This window comes from Abramis brama, assembly GCF_963993115.1.
Source record: "Abramis brama genome assembly, chromosome: 9".
Taxonomy (NCBI): Eukaryota; Metazoa; Chordata; class Actinopteri; order Cypriniformes; family Leuciscidae; genus Abramis; species Abramis brama.
Genome location: NC_139971.1, coordinates 357,089 through 372,367, shown reverse-complemented (window position 1 = coordinate 372,367; position 15,279 = coordinate 357,089). Strand labels below are relative to the sequence as shown.

General features: G+C 38.5%; 1 protein-coding gene across 4 annotated transcripts in view; it reads left to right on the top strand.

Moving 5' to 3' along the window:
* LOC311089939 (uncharacterized protein) overlaps positions 1-14,006 on the top strand; it is a 48,522-nt gene extending 34,516 nt beyond the window's left edge. For 3 of the 4 annotated variants that reach the window (XM_084124969.1, XM_084124968.1, XM_084124967.1), the window contains 5 exons: positions 3,745-3,917; positions 10,780-11,201; positions 12,732-12,831; positions 12,948-13,200; positions 13,299-13,721. In XM_084124969.1, coding sequence (XP_083981095.1) covers positions 3,745-3,917; positions 10,780-11,201; positions 12,732-12,831; positions 12,948-13,200; positions 13,299-13,396 — 1,046 coding nt within the window. In that variant the 3' untranslated portion in view covers positions 13,397-13,721. Of the gene's footprint in view, positions 1-3,744; positions 3,918-10,779; positions 11,202-12,731; positions 12,832-12,947; positions 13,201-13,298 lie in introns of all 4 variants that reach the window. The other variant, XM_084124970.1, reaches the window with a different exon arrangement.
* Positions 14,007-15,279: the final 1,273 nt, after the last annotated feature.

Below are 15,279 nucleotides of genomic sequence, written 5' to 3'. Positions count from 1 at the left end.
TATGTACTTATAAACTTGATCTATCTATCTATCTATCTATCTATCTATCTATCTATCTATCTATCTATCTATCTATCTATCTATCTATCTATCTTTCTTTCTTTCTTTCTTACTAATATATCTTTCTTTCTTTCATTCTAACTAATCTATCTTTCTTTCTTTTTTCTTTCTTTCTTTCTATCTAATCTATCTTTCTATCTAATTTCTTTCTTTCTAACTAATATATCTTTATTTCTTTCATTCTAACTAATCTTTCTTTCTTTCTAACTAATCTATCTTTCTATCTAATCTATCTTTCTTTCTTTCTAACTAATCTATCTTTCTATCTAATCTCTTTCTAACTAATCTATCTTTCTATCTTTCTTTCTTTCTTTCTTTCTTTCTTTCTTTCTTTCTTTTTTTAACTAATCCATCTTTCTTTCTAACTAACCAATCCATCTTTCTTTCTTTCTAACTAATCTATCTTTCTATCTAATCCATCTTTCTTTCTAACTAATATATCTTTCTTTCATTCTAACTAATCTATCTTTCTTTCTTTCTTTCTAACTAATCCATATTTCTTTCTTTCTAACTAATCCATCTTTCATTCTTTCTAACTAACCAATCCATCGTTCTTTCTTTCTAACTAATCCATCTATCTTTCTTTCTAACTATCTTTCTTTCTTTCTTTCTTTCTAACTAATATATCTTTCTTTCTTTCTAACTAATCTATCTATTTATCCTTCTATCTAATCTATCTTTCTTTCTAACTAATCTGTCTTTCTTTCTTTCTTTCTTACTAATCCATCTTTCTTTCTTTCTTTCTTTCTTTCTTTCTTTCTAACTAATCAATCTTTTTTCTTTCTCTTACTAATCTATCTTTCTTTCTAACTAATCAGTCTTTCTTTCATTCTAACTAATCAGTCTTTCTTTCTTTTTAACTAATCCATCTATCTTTCTTGCTAACTAATCCATCTTTCTTTCTTTTTAACTAATCTATCTTTCTTTCTTTTTAACTAATCCATCTTTCTTTCTTTCTAACTAATGTATCTTTCTTTTTAACTAATCCATCTTTCTATCCAATCCATCTTTCTTTCTTTCTTTCTTTCTTTCTTTCTTTCTTTCTTTCTTTCTTTCTTTCTTTCTTTCTAACTAATCAATCTTTTTCTTTCTCTTACTAATCTATCTTTCTTTCTAACTAATCAGTCTTTCTTTCTTTTTAACTAATCCATCTATCTTTCTTGCTAACTAATCCATCTTTCTTTCTTTTTAACTAATCCATCTATCTTTCTTGCTAACTAATCTATCTTTCTTTCTTTTTAACTAATCCATCTTTCTTTCTTACTAATGTATCTTTCTTTTTAACTAATCCATCTTTCTATCTAATCCATCTTTCTTTCTAACTAATCTACTTTTCTTTCATTTTAACTAATCCATCTTTCTTTCTTTCTAACTAATCCATCTTTCTTTATTTTTAACTAACTAATCCATCTTTCTTTCTTTCTTTCTTTCTTTCTATCTTTCTTTCTTTCTAACTAATCAATCTTTCTTTCTTTCTAACTAATCCATATTTCTTTGTTTCTAACTAATCCATCTTTCTTTCTTTCTTTCTTTCTTTCTTTCTTTCTTTCTTTCTTTCTAACTAATCCATCTTTCTTTCTCTCTTTCTTTCTTTCTTTCTTTCTAACTAATCCATCTTTCTTTCTTACTAATCCATCTTTCTTTCTTTCTTTCTAACCAACTAATCTACCGTTCATTCTTTCTTTCATTCTAGCTAATCTATCTTTCTTTCTAACTAATCAATTTTTCTTTCACTCTTACTAATCTTTCTTTCTTTCTTTCTTTCTTTCTTTCTTTCTAACTAATCTTTCTTTCTAATCTATCTTTCTAACTAATCTTTCTTTTTAACTTATCTTTCTTTCTAACTAATCTATCTTTCTCTTTCTTTCTAACTAATCTTTCTTTATTTTTCTTTCTAACTAATCTTTCTTTCTCTTTCTTTCTCACTAATCTTTCTTTCTAATCTATCTTTCTAACTAATCTTTCTTTTTAACTTATCTTTCTTTCTAACTAATCTATCTTTCTTTCTCTTTCTTTCTAACTAATCTTTCTTTCTTTTTCTTTCTAACTAATCTTTATTTATTTCTAACTAATCTTTATTTCTTTTTCTTTCTAACTAATTTATTAATCAAAATTTAAACTACTTTAAACTTCAAACTACTTTAAACTTCTAACTACTTTAAACTTCTTACTACTTTTAACTTCTTCAAACTCTCTGGTCCGTTCTTTGTAAAGAAAAGCCAGTGGTCAAGTGCCTGCAACAAGAGATATTAGACACATGCCTCATGCAACAAATAAAAAGGAAAAGTTGGCTATTCACTGCCCACCTGTAGGCCTGTGTCTCCTCTGTCTGTGCAGACTCTTCTGTAGGCCTTTCTGTAGATGTGGAATCCTGCAACTTATATTGCAGCCATAAAGCATACAAGTATAAATTAAGTAAAGTTATTTATGCACTTGCAGGTAAGCTAGTTCCTCCATATGACAGTTATCTGAGAGGCTTTATTCACTGTCCAGTGCAATGGAAACAAATGGACATTACAAAGTCTTATACTTTCTTTCCTTTGGAAAGTTAGAAAATGTCCACTTACTTCACATATTTCAGCCACCACTTTCTTGGGAACAGATACAAGTGTGTATTATGTAAAAGTGCACAAAAGAGGAAAACACAATGTCATTACAATGAACTACACTCGGGAAAAATGTGATCAATAACTCATGGCAAAATATTTTTACATTAACATAAGTTTATCAGTTTTCACTTTCACAAGTCAAAGCAATTCATCATTACTCAAGATTTAACAGTTGAAATGACTATACAGCCTTAATTTTATGCAGCAAAAATTAAGATATTAGATCTCTTCTTTTCTTTCTTTTTTTCTCAGCCTTTTTCTTGGTTGCTTTTATAAACAGACAACCATTTATTTCACAGTGCCTTTTATAGAAGAGACTATAATTTAACTAAAAATTATCATTATGTAGAATATTTTTGTACTTCACTTTTATTTGTTCCCATGTTCTAGTGTGGTGATTCTGACATTACAATGAACAAAGTAATTATGCAATTATTAAAATACAAAAATATAGGCTAATAAGTGATAAAAGCATCTAACATAGCCACTTCTAACGGATTTAAATTGTCTGCTACTTTTTGCCAGCCCTCTCTCCTGGCTTTTGCAGACTTTGAGGTGTTCCCTGGCGTTTTGATTAAACATTAAAATTCCGAATAAACTTCGACTATCTCGCTCTGCTGAGGAGAAAAACTGAGCGCACTCTTTGGCCACGCTGAGCAGCCAATAGCAGCGTTGCTGATCAATGTTTCTACTATCGATACATATCCCCTTTTAAACTTCGCATGAACGCGCAATTATCTCAGATAACTTAATCCAGCTATACTAATCATATCCGGCAGGTGTGTTCGAAGAACCTAATTAGCCAGATCATGATTAGCACGATGATATCATCTTGGATGTGTAATTTGATCTCGGATGTTTTAAGCAACGTACGAAGAACGGGCCCCTGGTCTGATCTCAGTCTTATTTAGTGTGTGTGTTGCTACCTGTTCTGCCGTCCTGTGTATAATTACTAATAAACCTTCATTGTGGAATTTTATCCTAATTTCCGTTTGCCTTCCTGCAACCCACCGTGACACTCACCCTCATTTTGTTCCAAATGTAAGAATATTTCTCATGTCTATTTGCCTGTCAGAGTTGAAATGCAAGGAGCGGGAGCTTCAGATGTCTCTAGTGCTGCCCATGTCCTTCCTGGAGAATCTTCATGTCTCTGCCCTCCAGCTGAATGATCCGGCATGCCCAGTGTTTTACAACACAACCCATGTGACCACCACCTTCTCTCTGACGGGCTGTGGAACCAAGAGAATGGTAGGAAAGGTTCTCACTTGGTAGATAGATGTAGTTATTAGTGTCTTTGTATTTCTAGCAATAATCGTTAGGGTTAGGGTTTATCTTTATCTAATTTTATCCTGTATATTGTTTTCTTTGTACATTTATATTTGTAAATGCACTGAGCTGTTGGATGAAAACATGTCAGAGTTCTAAACCAACTTGGGATTTTTTTTGTGGTTTTCCCAAAAATGAAAAATCTGCCATCATTTGCGCACTACCATGTTGTTACATTTTTTTTTTTTTTGCTGCAACTCATAATGTAATAACTGCACATAATGTAATAAGTATTAAATTAATATAATAAAATGTTCATAATTTAATGTTATATTTTTCACATATTATAATAGGAAAATTTCTAGGAGAACTTTATTACATAATGAACACACTGTAGCAACTGTCAAAAGTTAACAATGTGATAGATGCACATAATGTATAAGCGAAAGATGTTTATAATATACTGTTTTTTTACAATCACTAAGACCAATTTCTCGATACCTTTTTAAAAACTCTAAACACAGTAATCACAACATCAGTCTATGTGGGATAAACTGAGGATCATTTATCATTGCTTTGGCAAAAAAAAAAAAAAGCAAAGACGACATCTTTAGAATTACATGAATTATTTTACACAATCACCACCAAAACTCTAGGAATCTACATGCCAATCTACACGTTTACATACTCCTTTCGTTTTGTATTAAATTAGGTTTTGAACTTAAAACAATTTGCTACATTTCTACAGTAATACAATATTGAAATATTATCCATATCTAATCAAATACTATCAAAGCAATTAGATGTAGAAGAACACCTACACAAGTGTTAGTCTTTCAGTTTCATTACCATCTATAAAAAAACATGGACCATGTAACAAACTGCAGTGAATTCTTAACTGCAGAGAGTGTCATGCTTGTTTCGTAAAGAAATGTTACAAAAGAAAACATTGAACAACGAGTGTTCCCTTTCGATATGGTTCACTCGCATTGCGCCAGTTTTTAACTGACGCTTATGGGGGAAAACTCCTGTTTTCTCCGAATCCTGAAGCCTGATTGGTTCACGTCTGTGCAAGTGCACAGACAAATGGCATTTAAGCCCGACGAAATGGAAGGGGTCGGCTGCCTATATAGGCCACAAAAATGTCAGATCTCGTGAGAATCTTTCTCCTTCAGCACGAAGATCATCTCGCTGCTCCGAAGAAGACTGAAGCCTCTCTACTCGCCTCTTCCCGCCGTCGACGAGCCTCGCAGCGAATTAAACGTTCTTTAAGCAAGCTGACCAAGCGTTTTCCCCTGCGGTTCACCAGCCCACTCTGGATGAGCTCTGAGTGCGTCTCTTGCCTGGGCTTCACCCACGCTGAGGCGGCACTTGTGGATTCCAGCTGCCCACACCGCGAGAAGCCGAATCTGGCCACGCTACATTCCTACTTCTCCTTCCCCTCTTGAGCCGAGGCGAAAGAAGAAACGACGCCGCCAAGCTGAGCAGCGAAGCGGAAGAAAGCCCAGTGCCCGCATGTCTTGCTCTCCCCTTACTTTGAAGAGTCCCCTGTGTTCTTCACCCACGAGGATCAACAACCCTCATCTGGCGCGAGTGACATGATCTCATTCGGCGGATCTGAGGAAGAACTGGACTCGATGTCTCTGGCCGCCTCTGACTGTGAATTGTTGGTGTACTCCGGTGATGACTCTGCCAGCCTCGCATGGACTCACTAAAGCTGTTGAAGAGCTAAGCTTGGACTGGTAGGCTCCAGAAGAGCCCCCCGCAGCCGACTCGATGAATGGGTCCTGCAGCCAGAGCTCCACCAGCGCCCAGCCCAGTGCTTCCCAGAGGTCCATCCGGAACACACAAAGACATGGCATAAATCCCATCACATAGAGCCTCTTTCACCTAGCTATCATCATATAGAGACTGTGTCTGTTCCCCGAATTAGGACATACAAAAAACTCCTAAACCCATTCAAGGGTAAAAATTTAATTGATGTTCAACAAATAAAAAAACAGATATAATACAAATGAGCAAATGATAAAGCTTGGGTTGCTGAATATTCGATCCCTTACTCCAAAAGCACTTATTGTTAATGATATGATTAAAGACTATAATCTAAATGTGCTGTGTTTGACAGAAACCTGGCTAAAACCAAACGATTACATTACTTTAAATGAGTCCACCCCGCAACATTACTGTTATAAACATGAACCCTGTCTGAAAGGCAAAGGGGGAGGTGTTGCTGTAATTTATAGTAATATCTTCAGAATTATTGAGAAGTCTTGTTTTAAATATAATTCTTTTGAAGTGTTGTTGCTAAATGTAAAACTATCTAGTGTAAATGATAAATCACATTTAACATTTGTGCTGGCTACTGTATACAGGCCACCAGGGCACCATACAGACTTTATCAAAGAATTTGCTGATTTTTCTATCAGAGTTAGTATTGGCTGCAGATAAAGTACTAATTGTTGGTGATTTTAATATACATGTAGATAACGAAAAAGATGCATTGGCATTGGCATTTAAAGACATTCTGAACTGGAGTTAGACAACACGTGTCAGGACCTACTCATTCTCATAATCATACTCTAGATCTAATATTATCACATGGAATGGATGTTGATGCCGTTGAAATTCTGCAGCAGAGCGATGACATCTCAGATCATTATCTAGTCTCGTGTAAACTTCATTTAGCCAAGGCTGCAAAGCCGACTCCGTGTTACTAATATGTTAGACCTATCACTTCTGCCACTAAAGATTGCTTTATTAATAATCTTCCTGATCAGTTTCATCATCTCAGCATCCCGGATAGCTTAGAAGAACTCGATATTGCAACAGAAACTTTTAACTCTCTCTTTTCCAGAACTTTAGACACAGTTGCTCCTTTGCACTTAAAGAAGATTAAAGAAAATAGTCCAACGCCGTGGTACAACGAGCACACTCTGGCCCTTAAGAGAGCAGCCAGAAAAATGGAGCGCAACTGGAAGAAAACAAAACTAGAGGTATTTCGCATTTCATGGAAAGAGAGCTCGATTGCATACAGAGAGGCCTTAAAAGCTGCTAGATCTGCTTATTTTTCAACCCAATTAGAAGAAAATAAACACAATCCTAGGTATTTATTTGAAACAGTGGCTAAACTAACGAAAAATAAAGCTTCAAGCCCAGAAGTTTCCAAGCAACACAGCAGTAATGACTTTATGAACTTCTTCACTTATAAGATTGATAATATCAGGGACAAAATTATAACTATGCAACCGTCTACTACAGTATCGCATCAGGCAGTGCATTGTAGTCTCCCTGAGGAAAAATTTGATTCATTTGTTGCTATAGGAGAGGAAGAATTTTGCAAACTCGTTAATTCATCTAAATCGACAACATGTATGTTAGACCCTATACCGACTAAGCTACTGAAAGAGATGCTCCCAGAGGTCATAGATCCTCTTCTTAATATCATTAATTCATCTTTGTCTCTAGGATATGTACCGAAAACTTTTAAGCTATGATTAAACCGCTTGTTAAAAAAACGCAACTTGATCCTACAGAATTATTCAATTATTGGCTGATCTCGAATCTACCTTTTCTGTCAAAGATACTAGAAAAGGCAGTATCTTCACAACTATGTTCCTTTCTAGAAATATCTGCGAGGATTTCCAGTCAGGATTTAGACCGTACCATAGTACTGAGACAGCTCTCATTAGAGGCACAAATGATTTGCTCTTATCATCCGATCGTGGTTGTATCTCTCTATTAGTGTTACTCGATCTTAGTGCTGCATTTGACACTATCGACCACAATATTCTTTTAAATAGAATCGAAAATGATGTTGGCATTAGTGGAATTGCACTAGCATGGTTTAAATCATACTTATCTGACCGTTATCAGTTTGTAGCAGTAAATGAAGAGATGTCTTATCGATCACAAGTTCAGTATGGCGTACCACAAGGCTCAGTACTAGGACCGTTGCTGTTCACTCTGTACATGCTACCATTAGGAGATATCATTAGGAAGCATGGCATTAGTTTTCACTGTTATGCCGACGATACTCAGCTCTATATTTCTTCACGCCTGACGAAACTTACCAATTCACAAAATTAACGGAATGCATAACTGATATAAAAAACTGGATGACTAGTAACTTCCTACTACTTAACTCTGAAAAAACAGAGATTCTAATTATTGGACAAAAAACTTCCTCACGTAATAACCTAGAATACTGTCTAACACTTGATGGCTGCTCTGTCAAGTCTTCGTCGTCGGTTAGGAACCTGGGTGTGCTCTTTGATACCAATCTTTCATTTGAAAGTCACGTGTCTAGTATCTGTAAAACCGCATTTTTCCATCTTAAAAATATATCTAAATTACGCCATATGCTCTCATTGACAAATGCGTTCATGACCTCAAGGCTAGATTATTGTAATGCTCTACTGGGTGGTTGCCCTGCACGCTTAATAAACAAACTACAGCTGGTCCAAAACGCAGCAGCTCGAGTTCTTACCAGAACCAGGAAGTATGACCATATTAGCCCGGTTCTGTCAACACTGCACTGGCTCCCTATTAAACGTTGTATACATTTTAAAGTATTGTTGATTACTTACAAAGCACTAAATGCTTTAGCTCCGCAGTGCTTGAGCGAGCTCTTAACGCATTATAGTCCTTCACGTCTATTGCGATCTCAAAATTCCGGCCAGTTGATAATACCTAGAATATCAAAATCGACTGCTGGCGGTAGATCCTTCTCCTATTTAGCACCAAAACTTTGGAACAGTCTTCCTAACATTGTCCGGGAAGCAGACACACTCTGTCAGTTCAAAGCTAGACTAAAAACACATCTCTTTGACCTACCATACACATAACACATTATAGACTTCTATAATTCAATGTTAGGCTGCATAGATTAGGTCAGCCGGAACCGGGAACACTTCCCATAAATCCTGATGTACTCGTTACATCATGAGAAGAATGGCGTCTACGCTAATATTAGTCTCTCTGTTTATCCCAAGGTTTTCCCGCAGCCTGCCGGATCCAGGCCGTATCCAGATCTGATGAAGGGCCTTTGCCTGGACCCGATGACAACGCAGTGCTGAAGTGCCAACTATTCTCTCCCTATGGAGGATCCCTTTACTACTCTACAGATAAAGCGTTGTCGGGAAATCCGTTTCACGTACCTACACCGAAGTGACAAAATAAAATAAAATTCTGTATCAAAATTTATAAGTAAAGTACTTTGTTTAGGCTTGGTTTGTAGGGAATTCCAAACCTGCGCACTTATATTCAAACGCACATAACTATAGAACCAATTCTTAATGCGCATGTGAACGCCATCAGCGTTTATCACATGTTCGTATTTAAAGTCTGTGTAGAGAGAATGGTGTCGTCTTAGCGGCTCCTAATTTAATAACAAATGATCGTTGCGACGGAAACGAATCAATCAAAACTAACTTTAGCTGGAAAATAACTTTATTAAAGAACCGCTATAAAGCCAAAACAATCTCTTACCATAAACAGTTACCATAAATTATACGTTTATCTCTGTAAAGCTGCTTTGAAACAATCTACATGGTTAAAAGCGCTATATAAATGAGGATGACTTGACTTGACACTCCCACTACTTGGCACGCATCCATTCTTCTTCTTCGGCTGCTCTCTCCACGGTTCCGGCTCATCTCTGCCCGCCCACAGCTATCAGCCCGAAGACTAAGCCCTCCGATCCTTCTAAGCTCTGCAGGACAACGTCAGCACTTTCCTCCAAAGCGTTCTCTGCTGACGGACAGGCGCTACACGCCATGGCGTTACTCCAGGTTTGCCAGAGCAAACTTCTGCACCGTATGGATGAGTCTGGACCTGATCTGGCTATGTTTAAAGAGAATGATTTGGCTCCCGTGCGCAACTAAGCCACCACCCAAACCATCGGCCGCGCAACAGCGAGTCTAGTGGTGCTGGAGCGTCACTTATGGCTCAATCTCATTGTGATTTAAGGACGCTGACAGGACGGCTCTTTTAGATTCCCATGTTTTCCCGTCTGGCTTATTCGGCTCCATGGTAGGTGGCTTTGCGGAGCGTTACATCGAGGCCCAGAAGTCATCGTAGGATATGCGTCACTTCTTGCCTAAAAGAGCCAGCTCCACCACTGCCTTTAGTCACACCAAAATGGCCCCACCGACCCAGGCCAGCTTCACGACCCAGCAGCGACCCAGGCCAGCCTCAGTGACCCAGTCCAGCTTCAGCGACCCAGGCCAGCTTCACGACCCAGCAGCGACCCAGGCCAGCTTCAGCTTTAGCGACCCAGGCTAGCTTCAGCTTTAGCGACCCAGGCTAGCTTCACGACCTAGGCCAGCTTCGCGACCCAGGCCAACTTCAGCTTCAGCGACCCATGCCAGCCCCAGTCGAAAGCAGAGCCGGAAGTCAAGTCACACCTCCGCAACTAGGTCAACTTAATATGACAGGGAACAGGAACAGAACCAAAACAAAACAAAACATAATCCTGACAATTACATTTTATCACAAAATATCGTCAATATATGTGCGCAAACAGTGAACTTAAAATGTAGGTCTGTCAATCAAAACGGCCCACATTCTAAATAGACATTGAACAACCAAAGAAATATCACCAGGTAAATGCCCAGTACTATTATACGAAATAAATTTAAAAGAAAAAATGACAGAAAAACAAATTAACAAAAAATATATGTTTATATATTTCTTGGAGTACAGCAGAGAAATTAAAATCTTAAGAAAGAATGATGAGATTTAAAGAAATTATAGGAACGACATAAGGTGTGAGTGGTGCTTCTTTTAAATATTTCATTTTAATTTCATTTGATTTCATTGGTATGTCATCTTTGATATTTTTCAGCATTTAGGTTCAGAATTGCTGTACACCAACACTTTACGCAGCATCAATCCTAACTCCACTATAAGCCGTGTTGCCACTCTCATTCTCCCACTCGCCTGCCGGATTCCCGTCCAACAAGCCAAAGCTCCAGCTTTTAAAATCTCCATACCTTCAGACGTGGAGACGTTTGGTGCAGTGTCCTTCTGGATTGAGTTCCACTTCCCTGGAGAGGGCCCTATGGCCGCTGAGACGCGTCTGCCGCGCATGCGCAGTTTGCGACCGGCGCGTGCGGCTCAAGAGCTGCGGTCTACAGGCAGGATGGAGATGCTGGACCTGCATGTGTTTTCCAACTGCTCACTGGACCGTGCTGAGCTCATGGTGGGCCGTTGTGTTGAGTCAGACACACAAGACTTTGTAAACACACGACCTCTGCTAAACCACGGGTTAGTATCAACATTAGCCCTGACAAAGACTGAGTCTGTTACGCAAACTACCTCTACTGCTAATAGTTATTAGTGTTGGTAATTTTAACAAGTTCTCTGAATGAGTGACCCAAAAAATATCATAAGGACTTACTTTGGGCCTGTATGCAACCACCCACAACACCCCTAAAAGGCACATAGCAGCACACTAAAAAACACACTTAGAAACCTTTTGCAACTGCATAGCAACACCCTGGCAACCACCCTAGCAATGTGGCAGCACCTGGACCAGCAGCACTCACTCATTTTCTTCTTCCACCCAAAACACTGACATGTTTCCTGTCCTGTGCCATTTGTGCTATAGATATGAATATTAAAAATAATGTGGCTTGTTGAGGAGAGATAGATGTGCAGTTTTGATGATATCCCCCTTAATCTCATTTACATTGACTTACACTGATGGCATTCAGTCTCAGGGCCCTATCTTGCACTCAGCGCAATTGACTTTGTACACCAACGCATGTATCATTCCTATTTTGCACCCTATTTTGACTTTTCCCTCCACAGATGCACGTCGGTAAATTAGGGAATGAACTTGCGCTCCCGGAGGCAGTTCAGTGAAAAGAGGAAGCGTGTTCCGGCGCAAACGTTCCCTGGTGCTATTTTGCAGTTCCAGAAAACCATTCGCGTTCAGATGCTATTTTAAGGGTGCATGTTTGGCCATAATGTAGCGTGAGCACAACGCGCATACACTTTGCTTCTCTCATCTACACACAGACGCAGCAGTTGCCATTTTTGCAAACCATACATAATTACAAGGAAAAATATTCCACACGAGGGAAATCATTGTGGTGTCCATGAAGATGTGAAAAAATAGACATAAATCTAGCTTACACATTTACCAAAATTATTATACGCCTGTTTAACCGAAGCTAATCTGGGTGTGTTTCTCCATCCCCAATGTCACTTCTCTGTGTTTTACGGCCCTGACGAGAACGTCGGTCTCCTCGGCTGTGAACCGCTCCTGGCAAATCCGCCGTTATAATAGCAATCCGCCATGGAACAAGCGCGCCTGCTCTTAAAGGGAATGTGAGATGTCGCTCTGATTGGTTTATTTCACGTTACGCCCAAACCACACCTATGAGTAATGAAGCGACTTCAGACCAACACATTTTAGATTTGCGTCAAGATCCGCCCACAAAGTTACTTGCGTTTCACGTTTGATACTTGTGTTTCAGATCGTTAAAATAGGGCCCTCAGTCTCAATCTCTAAGAAACACAATATAATAAACACATGATTGTAACATAGATATTAAAGTGTCATTGTAGAAAGCTAAATTATAGTTTATTTTATAGACATAAAGATTCAGGGCACCTCTAATTCTTACTCAGTAGTTTTTGTGATTATAACTGGTGGAATCTCAAATGAAGATAATTCAGATTCAATAGCCTCTCCCTTAAATCTCTCATCTTGTTTCATGTACTTCATGTTTTTTTTCATGCCTTTCTCTTTCCATCATAAATCTGTTCACCCAGCTCTCTGTCTTTCAGCTGTGCAACTGGAAATGGAACCTTTGAGATCTTGACGTCAACTTCGACTGTTCGAATTTACCGCTTGGATCTCAGTTCTCTGAGTGTAATGGGAGACACTGTATGTTTCATTATCTGTGTTCTCAATATGCTTGATAACCTCTTTATGTACATTCTATGTACAGGTGGATCCTTCTTGCATGTCTGTTGTTAAACTCTGTTCATTTGTCTGTCTAGATGTATGTTGAGTGCCTAGTGCAACTTTGTGTTACCACCAAACAAACCCAGAGATGTCCTGATCCATGTACGGAAATGACAGACAAGACTCTAGTAAACAGCATTCTGACCCACAACTACTCTATCCGTTCAGGGCCTGTTAGACTCATAAAAGCCACAGAAACCAGCACTACAACCGCTAAACCAATCCAAACTGCTAAACCAGTTGCTCAGCCCTCCACTAGCCAGGTCGCAGCAGCCTCTACTTCTCACAGTAAGTGTTTTACACGCTAATATCAGTATAGTGCACATACCAGTGTTCAAAACCTGACACAGCACATATCAAAGTCTGTTTGTTCTTCTCTGTTTCAGCTCTGGAAAGAGGTGCATTCTGGGTAGTTGCTGTGTCATTGGCTGTGCTGCTTCTTCAGGTCATGGAGAACTTTGTTGAGCAGTTCATCACTGACTAATCAAAATCATCTTATTTGATATTTTTTAACCACCGCTACAATGTTTCTTTAGTCAAAGTAAAAGCACTTATTGTAGGACAACGTACTTCATACTTTTACTCTCATTCACAAATTTTGTGATAGCATCAAGAAATACATCAACACCTCTTCCAATCTTTTAATTTTGACTATAAAACTATAACAACGTTATGTAATTTCATAAAATGATAGTTTTATTAACAATAAAGAAATCAGTAGTTCAGTAAAGAATGACAATTTTGGCATTTATTCACCCTCATGTTTTTCCAAACCCATATGAAGGAATAAAAATGGAGAGATTTATCAGAATGTTTACACTGTTCTTTTTCATATGATATAATGAAAGCAGACAGTAACCAGGGGCTGTTGAGGTCCAAAATGGACCAAAACAAATATTCACCATATAGTATCATAAATATAGTGCCTAACTTGTGCACTATAGGATTTGTATGATGAACAGACCAAAATGTAGGCCTCTTCCATTGAGAATCATTTTCAATAATTTTTTTAAAGCAGTGTTAATGTAAGAAATCAATATTTGTATTAATGATTTATTTGTTTCATAACAAATACTGATGTGTGTGAATAATTCAGTTATTTGTCTGTCATGTTATTGATTCAATAATAGTTTAGTTCCTTGTTCAGTGTAATCCAGTTGCTTTTGTCAGGGATCGGAGAGAGGACCCAAACGCAAGAGGTGCAGGATAACGGAATTTATTCAGTCACAAAAGAACTTAGGCAGTCTGCTGTTCACAGGAGAAAATAAAGACTTGATTGTGGATGCAGAACTGGAGGTGAAATCAGGAATAACGGTCTTGAAACTCAGGAATAGTCCTTAGTCCTGGAAAGAGGTCTCACACTAGAAGCAGAGAGATAATGGCGATCGAACAGCCCCAGTCGATGCCCACAGCACCACGGATAGCGACCAGATGGACAGCAGGCCGGCAGCAGGGTACTAGACAGAAATCAGGTGAGACGAACATGACAAGACAGACACGGCTAAAATAATGACTCGCATAAATCAGGGTAGCTTAGAAGAGAAACAACTCCACGAGCCTGAAGCGGCTAGCAATAATCTGGCAAAGAAGCTCAAAACGGGTGGACACTAAATAGTAAGAGTGATCAGAACAAAAGAGGAACAGGTGCAATCTCAATCAGCGAGCGCACTGATTACAATTACAAACAGGTGGATAGGGTGCAGGAACGAAGCAGGTGAGAGAGAGAAAGAGGAGGAAAACAAACCTAACTCATGACAGCTTTGTAGCCGGTACAGTAACAGCACTGTATCTGAAAGCCAAATCAGCTCACTTAGCATGAGTGTTTGAATGCGTATGTGCACGGCCGCGTAGTCTTTCTTCGCAAAGTGAAATTGGCAATTACTTGTCTGGTATGCATAATACAGCGTTTTAGTCATTTCCGCTGATACGTGTGAATGGTAATCATTTTATTAATGTTTTCATCTGTACAGTCTGCATTTCAGTAAACTTGTTATTTCACCTGAATCTTGTCTGTCTTCTTCTGAGTGTGACAGAAGACCAGACCATCCATTATGCAGAGCACAAGTACGGACACCGCAGATCCCTTCGCTGAACTGAGAGAGAACGCCGTTCGACAATCACTCCTTCCGCCATCAACACCTCCTCCACCTGCTGCCTCTGCCGGTCCCATGGCCTGACCAGCGACATACAGTGGTGAGGCGGAGGATTGCAGCGGGTTTATATTACAATGCAACCTTCATTTTGAAATGCAACCTCATCTCTACACCACTGATCGAGCACGCATTGCCTTTGTGATCTCTCTTCTCTCTGAACGAGCTCTTCAGTGGGCACAATCGCTATGGCAAGCTGACGTTCCAGTTACGAAAT